Source organism: Sinocyclocheilus rhinocerous, unplaced genomic scaffold, assembly GCF_001515625.1.
Source record: "Sinocyclocheilus rhinocerous isolate Xijiao unplaced genomic scaffold, SAMN03320098_v1.1 scaffold1152, whole genome shotgun sequence".
Lineage (NCBI taxonomy): Eukaryota > Metazoa > Chordata > Actinopteri > Cypriniformes > Cyprinidae > Sinocyclocheilus > Sinocyclocheilus rhinocerous.
Genome location: NW_015625590.1, coordinates 516,801 through 534,779, shown reverse-complemented (window position 1 = coordinate 534,779; position 17,979 = coordinate 516,801). Strand labels below are relative to the sequence as shown.

The 17,979-nt window shown below is 37.6% G+C and overlaps 4 protein-coding genes across 4 annotated transcripts; 2 read left to right on the top strand and 2 right to left on the bottom strand.

Annotated features, from left to right (window-relative positions):
- The first annotated feature begins 4,050 nt into the window (after positions 1–4,050).
- Positions 4,051–4,989, top strand: or71aq2 (odorant receptor, family 71, subfamily AQ, member 2). Its single transcript, XM_016574679.1, has one exon. The coding sequence runs from the start codon at positions 4,051–4,053 to the stop codon at positions 4,987–4,989; it is 939 nt and encodes a 312-aa protein (XP_016430165.1).
- A 2,573-nt stretch (positions 4,990–7,562) lies between these two features.
- Positions 7,563–9,724, top strand: LOC107757247 (putative gustatory receptor clone PTE01). Its single transcript, XM_016574667.1, has 2 exons — positions 7,563–8,508; positions 9,714–9,724. The coding sequence occupies exons 1-2, from the start codon at positions 7,563–7,565 to the stop codon at positions 9,722–9,724; spliced, it is 957 nt and encodes a 318-aa protein (XP_016430153.1).
- Positions 9,725–9,767: 43 nt separating this feature from the next.
- Positions 9,768–10,703, bottom strand: LOC107757238 (olfactory receptor 52J3-like). The gene has a single exon (XM_016574658.1). It carries the CDS (start codon positions 10,701–10,703, stop codon positions 9,768–9,770), a length of 936 nt encoding a protein of 311 aa, XP_016430144.1.
- Positions 10,704–14,252: 3,549 nt separating this feature from the next.
- On the bottom strand, positions 14,253–15,194 carry LOC107757231 (olfactory receptor 52B2-like). The gene has a single exon (XM_016574645.1). The coding sequence runs from the start codon at positions 15,192–15,194 to the stop codon at positions 14,253–14,255; it is 942 nt and encodes a 313-aa protein (XP_016430131.1).
- Positions 15,195–17,979: the final 2,785 nt, after the last annotated feature.

The following is a 17,979-nucleotide window of genomic DNA, read 5'->3' as shown; positions in this document are numbered from 1 at the left end:
AAATCTAAATACAGTAGTAAATGACAGCGAAAACACAACTACACACCTCCACGGCAAAGGCTCTGTAATAAACTCATTGTGAAGATTAAAAACCACTAATTTTAATTTTGTAACTTTTTTTATCGCGTTTTATTCTGATGTTATTTGCAAGATATAAAGCTACATTTAATTTTCCATAAGAATATCTAAGGAGCACTCAATTTCCGACTCAAGCTGTATTAACTGGCCTTTTCTTCCCGGCCGCAGCAGCACTGGCAGACACAGACCGGCGGGGAGACTCATCGTGAAGATGAAAGTCCTAGGGTTCGTTAAAACACATGTATACAGTTTTCTTCATTGTCTTGTATGAAGAATTGAATTGTTACTTGCTCACTTTCCCAGTAAAGCTGTGCTAACTAGTGTTTTCCTCCCGCAGCGTGCTGGCAGACCAGCGGGGAGACCCGTAAAAAGTACGAGTACATTAAATTGGCTGTCGCCGGCCAACGAGTTGGTGTTTTTTCAATGTATGCTTCAGACACGGGTCACGACGAGGCGTTCCCCATAGCGACCCCTAGAGGACGCAGTGTCTCGTTCCCTACCTAGGTTCAATCTCCGAGCTCCCTTCAGAAACTTAACGACTAGGTCGTTTCTGACGGCTGACTGGCCAGCTACGAGGGAATGATTCGCTGCAATAGCTGCCACATAGACTTTAAGCATGGAAGGGGTGCACCCCTTATCCAACAGCTCTTGTAGAAAGGTTAGCACGTGGGACACGTCACAAGGGAATGGGTCCAAGCTTTGTGCTGTACACCAGTCAGAGAAGACTGACCATTTAAGGGTGTTAAGGCATCTTGTAGACAGGGCTCTTGCCTTTAAAATGGTATTAGTCACACTCGCGGGGAGCTGCAAAGGCTCCCGTCAAAGGGGCCAAGGATGAAGGCTCCACAGCTCTGGCCGGGGGTGCCAAATCATGCCCTTCGCTTGCGAGAGAAGGTCCTTCCTCAATGGTATTGGCCAAGGGGCTGTCGATAGCAGCTGGATCAACTCGGAGAACCACGTCTAATTCCTCCAGAGTGGGGCCACCAGAAGGACTGAGCATCTGACTTCCCTGACCCGTCTGATGACCTGAGGAAGCAGGGAAATGGGGGGGAAGGTGTACAGGCGAGCCAATCGTGGGCCAGGGCATCTAGCTGTCTTGGGAAATAAATTGGGCATTGTGAGTTGTAATCTCCATTCTCCTGGAGATACATTGTCTCTGGACAGCATGTCTGCCCCTTGGTTCAGTCTGCCCGCAACATGAACTGCTGTCAGTGAGAGGAGTTTGCCCTGTGCCCATAACAGGAGGCGACAAGCCAGTTGTGAAGGAAGCGTGACCTGAGACCACCTTGGTGGTTGATGTAGGCTACCACTGTCATGTTATCCGAGCGGACCAGGATGTGGTGCCCCTTTAAGGCCGGAAGGAAGGTTTTTAGGGCCAGAAAAACTGCCATCATCTCAAGGCAGTTGATATGTTAGTGCTGCTCCAGGTTTGACCATTAGTCAAACGCCGGTTTGCCCCTGTACAGAGCACCCAACCCAGGTTGGAGGCGTCCGTCGTTACTACCTTCCTTTTGGAGGTCAGTCCCATCGAGACACCCAATTGAATTGGTCGCATGTTGAGCAGGCCCAGAGGAATCACAGAGGTGGCGGCCGACAGAAGGCCGAGCATTCTCTGGAAAGCCCTGAGGGGACATGAAGTCCCTAATTTGAATGACGCAGCCAGTCGCTGAATAGTCAATGAGCGTTCCGGTGTAATTAATGCCCACATTTGGGCTGAGTCTATAATTGTCTCCAGAAAGGCCACTCGCTGTCTGGGAGACAAACAGCTTGATTGCCAAATCAAGTTTTCCAATCAAATTGGAGGCCAAATTGATTTTCAACCCAATGCGCTCTAGGTGGCTGAGCAGCAGCGACATGTGAGCGATGAGTTCCCATTCTGATCTGGCTAAAACCAGCCAATCGTTGAGGTAATTCAGAAAGCAGATTCCCATCTGCCTCAGAGGGGTAAGAGTTGCATTTATGCACTTCGTAAAAGTGTGTTCCTGTGTTAGATTAGTTTATATGTCTTAGATTTATCCAATAAAGCCTTATTGATATTGAAGAGAAGTATCTTGTGTTTTGTGCTTACAAGTTAATGTCTTAAACTGCCGATCTTGTTACTGTGCTAATAAATAGTGTTTTCACTATACTTTGGATATTAATATCCATTGCAGAATTGATGTCATGCGGCTCGTTCAATGAATCGCTGGCCGTCTCAGTGATCAGCCGTAAAACAGTGATTCTGTCCAAATTCCCTTTAAAATCTTAAATGATTCCCTTTGAGCTAAATTGACCTGTTTCCCTTACATACCTCTCTTTTATTGTGTGCAATATCATGTAGCACTTTCTGCTTACAGTGCAATATTTCAGTGCAATATTTGACTGTTCGTTTTGCCTTTTTTTGTATTGTTTCTTTGGAAATTCTACTTTAATTGTTTCCTAATTAAATTAGATGTTTAGCTTGCACTAATTTATGTGTGATTGCTCTGTACGGATTGCTCTAATCTTGCTGTACTTTTAGTATAGTGAAGACATGTGGAGGAAACCTTGGTTCTTGACTCAGGGCTTGGTGCTGGGAGCTCCTTGTCGCCGCGTAATGCTAGCGCCGGACGCGCCCCTCATCGGTTGAGGAGCGGTCATGAGTGCCCGGGGTACGGAGAGTTTTGGCCAGGCTCAGGTGGACCTGATCGCTACTCGAGAGACATCGCACTATCCCCTCTGGTACTCTCTGACTCATCCAGTTCCAATGGGCAGTCAGTGGGCAGACACCCCCTGGTTACATGTTTCCTCCTCGGTGTGCTGAGGCTGAGGCCTCCGGCCAGAGAAGCTTATGCTAAGCAGTGGATCAGGATGCTATTCCAAAGCCTCGAGTCTTCTGATCTCCCCTCTCTTTTGGAGGTCAAGACTCACTCCTTCTGAAGTTGGCCTTGGGCAGGATGTCCCCGCCTACTTTGTCAGGTGCCGACTTGCATTCTGCGCCACTCCTGGCTCCTTCTCTCGCTTAAGAGTGCTCTTCCACACTAGGCAGGGACTTGTAAGTCTGGCGGCGTGGGCATTCTTGTTCCCGAAGCGTTTCGACGCAGCTCGAGTTCCTGAAGGGGAATGTCTCATGTTACGCATGTAACCATGGTTCCCCGAAGGGAACGAGATGATGCGTCTCGGTGCCATACTTCCGGCATCCCTGCAAGCGATTTTGTTATATTTTTTTGTTATATAATGTACCCTTAGTTATCATTAGGGATATGCCGGTATCAAATTTTCATGTTGGCCCACGATAACAATATCGTGCATATTCATTACCGTGATAAATCGCATTACCGAATACCGGCACAAGTCTAGTTATCATTTTTAGTTTTTTTCAGTGCATGCCCATTTTGGCATACAAGCCCATATTTCTTTCACTGGAGGGCCTATATTGCCATATTACAGCCTTCTTTCATAGCTGGAAGCATGTGCAATATCCCCAAGATCCCCTTTTGGGATCAATAAATCCTCTTTTCTATTCAAGGAAAAATTATACCTTTTAAAGTCACCATGAATTTAAAATTGGCCCAATTATTTTTATCATTAATGCATGTTCCTGAAACATTTCTGATGTGCACAGATTTTTCAGTGCTGGAATTAATTAGTATGTGTGATATGTATGTGTACATCAGGTTTGTGTGAGAATCTGTGTCATCACATTGTCAGCCTGTGACATGTATTTTGCATTTTTACATAATTCGTCTTCAGGGGTTATTATGGGGATGATATTAGTATGATGACTGTCTATATAAGAGAGTTTCAACTCGACCTTGAAGAAGACAACATCAACATACTGTAGTCTCTTTTAACTGAGGTGCTGTTAGAGGTTTAAAGTGTGGATGAGGTGAGTGACATGCTGACAAATTGACAAATTATTTTTCACTTCATAAAAGGGGAATTTTGGGTTTTATTGATATGAATGCAAAAGTACAAATTTTTCTCTTATTTTACATAGATTCTAGAGTCATAATGGAGAACTTATCCATCATAGTCAGTTTTGAGCTGACCCTGGATCCATTTTCCATCCCTCCAGGAGCAAAATATCCCATATTTCTCTTTGGCATCTTCATCTACATGTTTGGTGCTTTTTGTAACCTGACCCTGTTGCTCCTCATTATTCTGACACAAAGTCTCCACAAGCCAATTTACATCATTTTGTTCAGCCTCCCTCTGAATGATTTTGTGGGAATTACTTCCATGCTTCCCAAGGTTCTCTCTGACATTGTGACGGAAACCAATAATACATACTATCCCCTCTGTGTGCTCCAGGGTTTTTTGCTCCACATGTATGGGGGTGGTGTTTTGTTCATCCTGGCTGCCATGGCTTTTGATCGCTATATTGCCATTTGCATACCTCTGCGATATAATGCTCTCATGACACCAAAGTTTGTGATGGGAATTGTTGCTTTTGTATGGGGCCTTGACCTTTTTTTCATTGGTTTGCTGTTTTCTTTGCAGGGAAGGAATTATAGATGCAGATCCAACATTGTAAATGTGTTTTGTGATAACCCTTCTCTTATTAAGCTGGCCTGTGGTAATACTATAGTTAACAACATCTTTGGCTTATTTACAACAGCAATGATGCAGATTATTAGTGTTTCTATTCAAGTATTTTCCTATGTGAAGATTTTGATTGCCTGCTTGGTCACGAGTAGGTCTGATGCAAAGAGCAAGGCCATCAACACCTGCGTTGCCCAACTGGTCATTTTCATCATGTATGAGGTTGTTGGAAGTTTCACCATTCTGTCACACAGGTTCTCAAATGTAAACGCAAATCTGCAAAAGATTATGGGAATGCTCATTTTTCTAGTCCCTCCACTTCTGAATCCAATAGTTTATGGATTGAACAGTCAGGAATTACGAAATAATCTGCTAAAAATCATACGCAGGAAAATCTCTAAAATGTAAAATATTTGTAGAAAAAAATATTTTTGTCGCTGTTTATGCCAAGAGATTCCACAAAGCCCTTTACATAGTAGTGTTATGATTAATTATAAAAGTGCAGTAGCAGAAAAAAAAAATACAGCCATTTAAGACATTTTTAAGCACAAGAAACTGCAATTAAATATTATTTAGTTCACTTAGAATACAGTTAATTTTTCACGTTGATACATCCATGAACAATGTATTACTCTTTTGGAGAGTCTCAGAGACCTCAGGTATAAAACATGAATTATCACTGAAGATACGTTCCTGGAAACTGTTTCTTTTGATATGTTGATTGATATCTTTGTGTGTGTTTCATGTGCACAATTACTATAACATTTTCACATTTCTGAAAAGTGCATGTGTTAACATGCATGGTAAAACATAATATTGATTGGGCCATCAGAGCTTTCATTTTATCAAAAGCAAAGCAGGATACCCAGGGCTCGGTTTACACCTATGGCCATTTCTAGCCACTGGGGGACCATAGACAAGCTAGGGGAACTCATATTAATGTTAAAAAACCTCATAAAGTGAAATTTTCATGCCATGGGACCTTTAAATATCCAATGGATTTTGATTAGGTCAAAGGAACATGTTCAAAGAATCTGAATGAAATAAGTGGTTAATTTAGAATTTACTATTGTTTTTTTTATGTCTAGGCCTACAACACTGTTTTCTCTGGGACAATCCATCTTAGTCCAAAACAGTCCAAAAGAGACTGTGGGTTAGATATGTTTTATTTATATAGAAATATTTATTATTCAGTCTTTTAGTGGATGCTTGTGATTGTGATTTTAGTGGATGATTGTGGGAAGAAAGAGTGCTGTTTCATGATTTGGGCCTAAATGTACAATATATTCTCACTTATTGGTAGCCCATGATATCTGTCAATGGATGTCGATGGAATTGCAATTATTTTCAAGGCATATATGCATAAATGTCTTTTATTAAACGTATACTCAATGCTACAGGGCTTTTTTTTTTTTGCAAGAGAAAGGCATGCTGTTTTCTGCATTATAATGAAATGTACAAACACAACAGACCTACAATCTACAGACCTACAGTCAATCAAATACATTTCTATTTCATTTTAACTTTGCTAACCCTACTAGGGGGAATACAGCTTTTTTGTCTATTTATCTTTGAATTTTGTGGTTTTCATTGTTGTCTAACCTTTATCTGAATAATCCATAGTGTCATCACCATTGTTTGCCACTGCATGCTGTTATTGTTTTCATAAATATATTTGGACAAGTATATGCAGGGCCTATGTCTAATCTACTAGTACCAAAATAGAGGATATATGTCCATGAAAAATCTTCAAATGCTGACTCTGGTGCAAACATGGACTATTATGATAGGCTTTGCAAATGTTGTCAGCTTCACCTCTCACACAAGCACCAGCCTCCACATGAATTTTTGAATATTCCACTGTTCCGCAATCTTGTGTATCAGTCAGCGATTGGATTACCGCTAGTAATAGCATAGTCCACACAGGTTTTCTCTTTGTATTGGACACATTTTGTGACGCTGCTTCAGATTTGGTTTTTTAAACTGGATGAAGGAAATGGCTAAAAAGAAAAAAAAACAAAAAACTTTCCCCCTTTAAGCCTGGAATGTGCTACACGACTGAAAAGATGTTTAAAAGACTTGGCACCATACACTTGATGACTTTGTAAACAGTTACAGCGAAACAAATCATGCACTAATGTCTGATCACACATTACCAGACTTGTAAGTCATTCCGATCACAAACTTAAGTAGAAATATGCACCTTGTTGCTAGGAGATGAGTGACAAATGAAAATGTGTTCAAAAATTGGCTCAAAATATCAAACATGTTTGATCTCCGATGACTGGGTGGAATCTTAGTCTGAAGCTAAAAAAAATAAAATTAATAAAACTCTATGCCCATCGTACATTGTGATTTTCTGTGAAATACTGTTCAACTCTGACTGCAGACTTTAGCAGCTAGAATCAACTCCAAAAACCTTAGTAAATATTGTGTATTGTATTCCAGCCTTTAGTGTTTAAAATAATGTGTGGTAGGCTTATCATTCATTTGAATAATGTGCAACATATATCTGTTAACATCTCAAAAAATGTGTTTTAGGGTTTCATGGCTGTTTAAGCTCCACTATTCTAAAATGGCAAATTCAGCTGACATCTGTTAAAATGTAGTGAACATCTCGTGTTCATTTAGACTCAGACATTGCATCATCTTGCGTCATAAGACCATCAACTGAACTTAAAAGGCATAAAAGGCGATGCTGCACCACAGGTGCATGTAGTTAGTGTATTCCGGTCATACAACTTAAAATCAGTAAGTGAACTAAGGTAAGACTTATTTTGACTTAATCTGCACGGTTAAGCATGCAGTCAGATTTACAAAATCTGAAAAAGCACAGAGAACACATAGATCAGAACTCCAGCCAAGAACACAGGATATATATAGAATTTTACTTAAACAGTCATGTAACAAACATGACTGTTTAAGTAAAATTCTCTATAGGGTGAAAATGTATTAATTTTTGTTTTCCATCAAGGTTTTTAATGGCTGGGAATCTTTCAAATCCCACTTTCACACTCAACCTTAAAATTGCAAAATTTGATATCCATCCCAAAGCAATATATCCTGTGTTCTTGGCTGGAGTTCTGATCTATGTGTTCTCTGTGCTCTGTAATGGAGCCATTCTTGGACTGATAATCACTCAGAGAAGGCTTCACAAGTCCATGTTCTACATCCTGTTCAGCCTCCCTCTAACTGATTTAATTGGAATCACTTCCGCTCTGCCCAGGGTTCTTGTGGACATTTTAACAGAAACAAATGATGTGTATTACCCTACATGTGTTCTTCAGGCTTTTCTGCTACATTTGTATGGAGGTTCAATACCTTTTCTACTGGCAGCCATGTCGGTAGACCGGTATATAGCAATATGCAACCCGCTCAGATATAATTCTATCATGACTCCTTGCAAAATATGTGGAATCATTATGCTGGCATGGGGCCTTGACATTGCCTTAATACTAGTGTTGTTTTCTCTTCACTCTAGAATGGAAAAATGCAAGTCTTTTATTACCAATGTGTACTGTGACAACCCATCTTTGCTTTTGCTTTCATGTGAAAGGGATTTCACTGTGAACAATATTTATGGTTTATTTATAACAGCATTTATGCAGCTGAGCAGTATCTCTGTCCAGCTGTACTCTTATACGCAGATTCTCATCACATGTATAAAACAAACACATGCTGATTCAAAAGTTAAGGCTCTAAATACATGTATAGCCCAGATCGCTACATTTTTCCTCTTTGAAATAGTGACAACTGTTGCTATATCATCATATCCGATCCCCAGCCTCTCTTCCAGTGCACAGAGGATTTGTGCTTTGATGATTTACACAGTCCTTCCGACTGTCAATCCAGTCATATATGGAATGAAAACTAAAGATATTAGAATAGCTTTCTTTTTGGTTTGGAAAAGGCACAAAGTTAGCCCAGGTAAAAATACATCTGCTGTTAAAAACAGCAGAAAATAATAATAATTATTGCATGTAATAATTGAAAAAAAAAGTTTCTTGGTGTTGTATTCTGGATGTAAATAGACACAGTTTTAACTGTACATTCCATTCTTGTTAAACTGAGACTAATTATCAATAAAAAAAGGTTAATGAACATTTACCAAACAACTGTATCATAAAATAATTTCAAAATATGATTTTATTACATCATCTTTTGGTGTAAATAATTTCTTTATAATTGTTGTGAAGGCATTAAAACATTTAAATAAATGTATTATCTGTTTAGAATGTACTTTTTTATGTGTGTATAAATGAGCAAAATATAAAAGAATAATTGTGGGATATATACTGGATCTGAGGATTTGTATATTGTCACTGAATGAATAGAGTGCTTCTGATTCTATATCCTCAACTAACAGTCATCAGATCTGCAGTTAATATTAAATTACAATCAATAGCCATGGTGAGAGAATGAAACAAACCTTTTTTTGGTCATGAAATAAAGAGAATGACATTAACAAATAATGAAAATGAACCCTAACCCTAACTACTATAAACAAAAATATTATTTCTCCACAAAGACTATTGATGTTGTTGTACAAGTGTCTTTTGTTTCCACTAAACTGAGAAAACCAATTAAAGAGAATAAAAAGCAAAGGCAAGATTTGGACAAGAAAGCAGTGAACATTAATGAAAACATAGTTCAACATTTGCACAATACAGGTTTTAAAATGATCAAAATATAGCGGCAAATACAAATTATTCATTATTATTTGAGTTCTGACTGCAATGTAAAATAAAATATTGTTAATGCAAAAAAGCTTGAATACATCTGAAACATCTGAGGCTTTGTTAACCTTTATTCCTGAAGGGAATTATTTTATATTACTATAAGTTGCTATTACTGATAAGAATAGTAGAAAAAAAGCATTACTAAAAAAATTAAATACATTTTTGCCACTCCATAAAAGATTTACAGAAGTAAATCACACAAGTAAAAAAAAAAAAATATTGTACTCTCACATAAACCCTGCTGTTATATCAGTATAGAAAAAGCTTTTATTTAACATAAGGCAGGTTGTCCCATCATGGCAGCATCATCACATGACCAGCCAAATGCTACTCACTTTTTATCATTAATATGCCTATTTATGGACACTTTATAGATAACAATATGATAAACAGATTTAGCTTGACACAACTGTAACAGAAAAAGTTACACACAAGGAGCCGTTTACATCAGAAACTTATCTTGTTTTTGAAACAGGTGAACATTTTTTGTCTGATCTCTTTAGTTTTAAAACCATACACAAGTGGATTCACAAGAGGAGGAAAGATAAAGTTGGAAATAGAAAACACCCTGCGTAGGAAAGCAGGAACGAACTCAGATCGATGTGAAAGAAGAGGAAAAAGAGTATTAAACTCTAACAACAGGAAGACGACCAAATGAGTGCCACATGTCTGAAGTGCCTTAATCTTTGCATCAGACTGCTTATTAGTAACACAAGTGATTAATATATGAATGTATGTAAATGCAACAACAGAAAGTGAAAGGCCGTGGTAAAAAATTATGCAACTCAACCCAAAGATATTGTTCACCTCTGTGCCGTCACATAAGAGTTTCATTAATGCTGTCTTATAGCAGACTAGATCTGTCATGTGTGTCTGACAAATCCTGTAAGGTATTAGAAGAGAGAAAACTGCTATTATAAGAGTAAAATTAAAAAGCCACATCCCAGTTATGATTTTCACCAAGTTATTGGTAGTCATAATGGCTCCATATCTCAGCGGGCAGCAGATAGCGATATACCTGTCATAAGCCATAGCGGTAAGAATAAGATAAGATGCTCCACCATTCAGGTGTACGAAAAAGCCTTGAAGCAAACATGCAGGATAGGATATTGATCTGTCCTGAGACCATATACTATACATTAGCTGAGGAAAAAGGCTTGTAGCACCCATTGCGTCATTGATTGGCAGGTTAAGCAACAGTATGTACATTGGTTTGTGAAGATTTCTGTTCAAGCAAATTGTAATAATAATTGTTAGATTGCAGAGTAAGATGAACAAGTATGTTATTAATCCAAATATGAATGCAGGATAAATGCTCGTCTCAGTCAGTTCCAAAGAGTGCAAAGTCAGGACCAGTGAGAGGACAGACCCATTTGGATACATGATGAATGTTCTTACTATTAATGGCCTACACAAACCAGCATAAACAAGCTGTGAATGCTATCAATATAAATAAAGAACAATTATCAAAAATAAGAAGTGAAAATCTTGCCAGAACTTATGGGAAGTTGGTGTCCAACATTTATCCATTTCAACCTTTCATTTTGCCATATCCAGCATCATCTTACTTAGGCTACAACCTAAAAAAGGAATAAACGTTCAACAACAGCAGGCTAAATTTGCCACAATATGATTTTTTTTGTGTGTAAAATCTACATCTCATTAGATCAATAAGGCACATCTTTCACTGTATAATTTAAATAATTGTTTGTCCTCATTTGCTTAAAACCATTACACAGTTGTTGAGATTTGAAATAATGTGGTCTATTTGCACAAACGGTCATGCATAATGTCACCTTAAGTGATCATCCTTCAGCACTGTTGAATGTCACCTGTGGGCTAATGATTTATACTCATGAAGTTGGGTGGAAAAACTCCCGTTTGCGTTGGATTAGTCATGGGAACAGGTGCTGTTTTGCAGCATGAGCACAGCCCTGCTGGTAGATGTGGTAACTACACCATCTGGTTTAAAAAGCATCTTTCTGCTTTGTCATTCAAAATTTGCAAAAAAATACTGAAATATCGCATTATACCTGGGTTGCTGACAAATAAAATATCAGTTAACCTCTTGATGAAAATCTTTCATTTAGATTGATAAATATATGTTGTGACTTCCCACACAGCGGACGATCTTGGTGTGAATGTGGTCTCTGGAATGTACGGCAATTACACTGTGTGTGACAGCAAAGAACACATTTGAAAGTTTTTCTAAATAGATTTTTTTTGCTGACAAATAAAATATCAGTTAACCTCTTGATGAAAATCTTTCATTTAGATTGATAAATATATGTTGTGACTTCCCACACAGCGGACGATCTTGGTGTGAATGTGGTCTCTGGAATGTACGGCAATTGCACTGTGTGTGACAGCAAAGAACACATTTGAAAGTTTTTCTAAATAGATTTTTGAAGGATTACTACATTTGATTATGTCTAATTGATAATCAAGTGCAATACTTTTCTAAATTGGTATAATGAGCTTTTTCCTAAAGCCATTTCCCCCATCATATCCATATTTGTTACATACTGAACATGTATGCTTTTGGGTTGTTGTTTTACAATTTGGAGGTCATGTTTTTCCCCCCTTCACCCTCCCATGCACGGAGCTTAGGGCAGTGTGCAAAAGTCCATTTTGATACATGCTGTTTACAGAAATAAAATATCAGTTAACCTCTTGATGAAAATCTTTCATTTAGATTGATAAATATATGTTGTGACTTCCCACACAGCGGACGATCTTGGTGTGAATGTGGTCTCTGGAATGTACGGCAATTACACTGTGTGTGACAGCAAAGAACACATTTGAAAGTTTTTCTAAATAGATTTTTTAAGGATTACTACATTTGATTATGTCTAATTGATAATCAAGTGCAATACTTTTCTAAATTGGTATAATGAGGTTTTTCCTAAAGCCATTTCCCCCATCATATCCATATTTGTTACATACTGAACATGTATGCTTTTGGGTTGTTGTTTTACAATTTGGAAGTCATGTTTTTTCCCCTTTCACCCTCCCATGCACGGAGCTTAGGGCAGTGTGTAAAAGTCCATTTTGATACATGCTGTTTACAGAAGCGGCAGTCATGGCCTAATGGTTAAATAGTCAGACTTGTAACCCGAAGGTTGTGGGTTCGAGTCTCAGAACCAGCAGGAATCGTTGGTGGGGGGCATGAATGTCCAGTGCTTTCTTCCACCCTCAATACGACCGAGGTGCACTTGAGTAAGGCACCGAACCCCCAACTGCTCTCTGGGTGCTGCAGCAAAAATGGCTGCCCACTGCTCCGGGTGTGTGTGTTTCACTACTCACTGCTGTGTGTGTGCGCACTTGGATGGGATAAATGCCGAAGACAAATTCCGAGTTAATGGTTAAATAGTCAGACTTGTACCCCGAAGGTTGTGGGTTCGAGTCTCAGAACCAGCAGGAATTGTTGGTGGGGGGAATGAATGTTCAGCGCTTTCTTCCACCCTCAATACGACCGAGGTGCGCTTGAGTAAGGCACCGAACCCCCAACTGCTCTCTGGGTGCTGCAGCAAAAATGGCTGCCCACTGCTCCGGGTGTGTGTGTTTCACTACTCACTGCTGTGTGTGTGCGCACTTGGATGGGATAAATGCCGAAGACAAATTCCGAGTATGGGACACCATACATGGCCACATGTCACGTCACTTCAATTTCATGAATAATGCTTGTCAACAAAAATGAACAGTAATAAATGGTAATCTAAAGTTATGTTGGTTTTCAGAATGGATCTTTGTCATTCTTTCATTTTTCTTTGTCATTCTTTCATTTTGCCATATCCAGCCAAATCTTTCTTACAACCTGAAAAAGCAATAAACAGAAAACAACAGATAAAATAAAACTTCAATAAACAAAATGAAAAGCAGAATTTCCTTGTAAAATTCACATGGCAGCAGATTAATAAGACATATTACTGTATAAGTTAAATTATAATGTTTAGTTCTCATTAAGAGTGTTTAAACCAATAAGCAGTTGTTGAGATTTGTAATAATGGCCTATCTGCACAAACTGTCATCTCATAATAGTATGCAAATCAAGTTACATATTTACAAGACTGCTCAGACAAACTGCCTTAAAAGCAGCACAAGTAATATTTAGTTGCCTTAAGTGATCATCCTTCAGCACTGCTAAATGTCACCTGTAAGCTAATGATTTATATTAATGGATTTGGGCGGAAAAACTCCTGTTTGCATTGGGTTATTCATGGGAACGGGTGCTATTATGTAGCATGTGCACATTGCATTCATATCATCAAATGAGAGCCCTGCTGGTGGATGTCATAACTACACTATCTGGATTTATTATCAGGGCTCCCCATTGCTGTTGATTGATTACAAATGCAGAGCACACTGATTCTGATCATAGATATTGGCAAAAATAGTCTATACTTTGATTTTGTCAAGACTGTCTGTCAAACCAAAATTGAAGTGCTATATAAACCATTACAGAGATGTGAAGTAATTATATTTTGATATAACATTTGGCCTGTGATAAATTATGCCATCTGGATAATATTATTTGCTTAATGGGTGTGAGTGGGGATGGTTGACACAATGATTTTAGGGTTGGTTGCATGGCACATAAAAATTATTTATAATTCATTGATAGTTCAGTTGAACCGAACATTTATTACTCAATCAAGGACTGGTGTCTTAAGTGCATTTCAGATTAAAAAACAAGCCAAAGAAGCACTTTTCCTTCCTTGTAGGTTATTAGAGAAAAATAAAATGAATAATATATGGAAACTGTCAACTACAACTTGTATCTGAAGCACTTGTGAAAGATAAAAAAGTCAGATACATATGTAATATATATATATATATATATCTCATCAAATGTGAGATACACATAATTATAGAGCAATTATAGAGTAATTTAATGTACAGTAACTTCTTACATATGCTTCATTTGACGGTTTATTGCACACTGCTTATCTTCCTTTTAAAACAGCTGACAATTTTCTGTCTAATTTCCTTGGTTTTAAACCCATAAATAAGTGGATTCACAATGGGAGGAAATACAAGAACAGATATAGAAAACACCCTGCGTAGGTGAGCTGGAACATTTTCAGACCGATGTGCAATAAGAGGGAAAAAAGTGTTGAACTCCAAGAACAGGAAGACCATTAAATGAGTGCCACATGTCTGAAGTGCCTTAATCTTCGCATCTGACTGCTTATTGGTAACACAAGTGATTAATATATGAATGTATGTAAATGCTACAACAGAAAGCGAAATACAGTGGTATAAACATAAAATAAACAATCCATAGATATTGTTCACTGTTGTGTCTTCACACATGATTTTCATTAAAGATGGGTTATAGCAGACAAGCTCTGCCATGTATGTCTGGCAAATCTTGTATGGCATTAGAAGACAGAAAAGTACAAATATAATAATAAAATTAATGAGCCACATCACAGTTATGATTCTTACTAAGTTACTAGTTGTCATAATGGCTCCATATCTCAGTGGGAAGCAGATAACGATATACCTGTCAAAGGCCATAGCGGTAAGAATTATATGAGACGCACCACCATACAGATGTACAATAAAGCCTTGAAACAAACATGCAGGATAGGATATTGATCTGTCCTGAGACCATATACTATACATTAGCTGAGGAAAAAGGCTTGTAGCACCCATTGCGTCATTGATAGGCAGGTTAAGCAACAGTATGTACATTGGTTTGTGAAGATTCCTGTTTTCACAAATGGTGACAACAACTGTGAGATTGCAGAGTAAGATTGTCAAGTATGTTGCTATTCCAAATATGAATGCAGGGTAAATGCTTGCCTGAGGCAGTTCCAAAGAGTGCAAAGTCAGCATCACTGAGAGGACAGATCCATTTGGATACATGCTGCACTTATGACCTTGAAACATAAAAACCAGTATAGACAACCTAATAATGAGTGTTTATATTATTTAAATCTCATTAGAACTTTCAGAGTTTTGTTGCTTTCCAAACTGGACATACATCATCATTTTATTCTGACATTTCCAGAATCATTGTTCTTACAACCTGGGGAAAAAAGCAATAATTCTATCAAAAGCATGTTAAATCCTCCATAAAGTCTTCAAAAACAAACAAACAAAAAACAATTGGGTAACAGAATATACAAGACAGGCGTTGTAGCATGTTAGCAGATTAATGATCCAAATTACTTTGAACTAGCTACATTTGAATAATATTTATATCTACATCCATTTTAATGTCTCATAACTGTAACGTGTTCACATGAATTTCTAATCTCATATGGCTAAGACAAAAGCTGTAAATTTAATATTTAGCCACCTTAAGTGATCGTTCTTCACTGCAGCTGAAAAGTGCTGTGTTGCGGTCATCTGTAATCATCCGATTTATACTCATGGACCGCGCTGGGTGGAAAACTTTGTTTACTTTGGGTTAACCATGGGAATGGGTGGCGTTATGTAGCATGTTGTGCACATTACATTCAAATCTTGAATATAACAAATGACATACTCTTTTCACATGGGAAATTATACTTTTGAGTTGCTTTGCCTTGAGAGTATAAAGACTATTTATGTTACCACAGTCCCTGCTGAAAATACGAGTTTAGACCAGAAAGGAGGGATGATGGGAAATGTAGTTCTATGGTGACTGGACTGGTGAATGAGGATTGTGACTGGAAATTGTGAAGGGAGATTGTGACAGAGTGAACTATTCCTTTAATATTAAATAGACAATGTCATGAAAGAGTACGTTTACTTTTATTACATTGTTTACTGGTTTTGAGAATGTCACACTGCACTTTGCTCAAATATCTTGTTGATCTAGCTCTCAGAGGAGTACACGGTCTAGAGAGAAAATGAGCATGCGCAATAGGATGTAAGGAAATACCATGTATGGACACTGTTTGGCTGTGTTTATGCAAATTACTAGCCAGGGCTCACATCCATTTTGCAAACTTTTTCTGCACACATAAATACACAAACTGTTTGAAATTGTTTGTGAATGAAGATCAGTATGAGAATGTTTATGTCAAACATTGTTATTTGTGAACAAATACTTTTTCTGTTTTCATCGAAGTCTTCGGAAATTACCTTCCTTTTCAAATGTAGGCCCTATATAAAAAGTGGAATATTAATTATAAAAAAAAAAATAAAAAAAATCTAATATATAGAAAATGTTGTTATATTATATAGCTAATATACATTATAATTCTTTATGTAGGCCCTATTTTATAGAATTTCGTACTTTTGTTGTCAGAGTTGCTACTGACTACAAATCAAGAAACTGAACGTATACAGTGATTGAAAACAATAACTCAGATCTGTGAAAGAGGAAGAAAGTATTAATAACAATAATATTAAACTTTTTGTCAGTTTTACCCATGAATCTGCTTTTATAAAAAACAGTATAGACAAGCGAATAATGCTTGTTTACATGATTATAAATAGGATTTTTTTATTAAGATAAATCGTTTAAATCTTAATAGAGTTTTAAAGTTTTGCTTTACCTTACTTCAGTGGTGTTTTTGTCATCTGATTTATACTTGTGCTGTTTACTATGGGAACGGGTGGTGGCATTTACACATTACATTCTAATCAAGCGGCATGCTCTACAGATCAATATTTTCACGAGACAGAAGTCTAAGTATATTGCCCTCTGCTGCCCATTGAGATATAGTGCAGTTATATATCCAAATAATATATTGGATATTTTCAAATGCATAATTTTAAGCCATTAAATATTTTTTGTTTTCATAAATACAGTTTTATTTATTACTGTCTTGATTTGGCTTGGTTATATGCATTATTTTTTGAGAATTTTGCAGGAGAAGTACATTACAAATGTAACATGCCTTACAAATGTATGATGCTAATGTTTGCAATAATTCTAAATGAGGCTGAAATTACATACATTGAGGGTGGCAACCTTGCACCATACATAATGGACCCTTTTCACAGACTGTGATAACACGATTCCACAGTTATTAACAGTACACATTGCAAGGTTTTTTAATATTAGATTTTCTTCTTTTTTTTTTTTTTTACACATTTTTAACATTTTACTTTGTGTTTTTCATTATCTTGGCTTTAAATTACAGAAAATGTCTCTGGCTACTAACGCAAACTTGGTTCCCTGAAATGAGGGAATGAGACATTGCGTCATGATGATGCTATGAGGAAACACCTTTCTCCTAGAATACTGAAGCCTGATTGGCAAAACGACATTGTATCGGTATGGAGAATGTAGTCCAATCATGACATGTTATTGTGCGGGGTTGCCCAGCACAGCGGGACTAATGCTGTAGTGATGGGAAGTCCGGTTCTTTTCCGCGAACCGGTTCTTTCGGACAGTTCGTTTCAATGAACCGGTTCAAAAAACCGGTTCATCGGTTCTTTTACGCCCTAACGTAATGACGTCATTCGCGATGACGTAATGATATCAAGTCTATCGTCCCGGGCCAGGATGAAAATACACATTCAAATATATAAAGTCAGTAATCATAACTTCAGTCAGTTAAAACATCATAATCATGATCTGAAAAGTTTATAATTAATTTTTGCAACTAAGCACCCAAATACAGTAACAGGCAGTGATGTGCATAAGAGGATTTAAGTCTTGAAGATATAAAGTAAATAAATGAGTTGTCATCAGCGCAGAAACCATAACCCT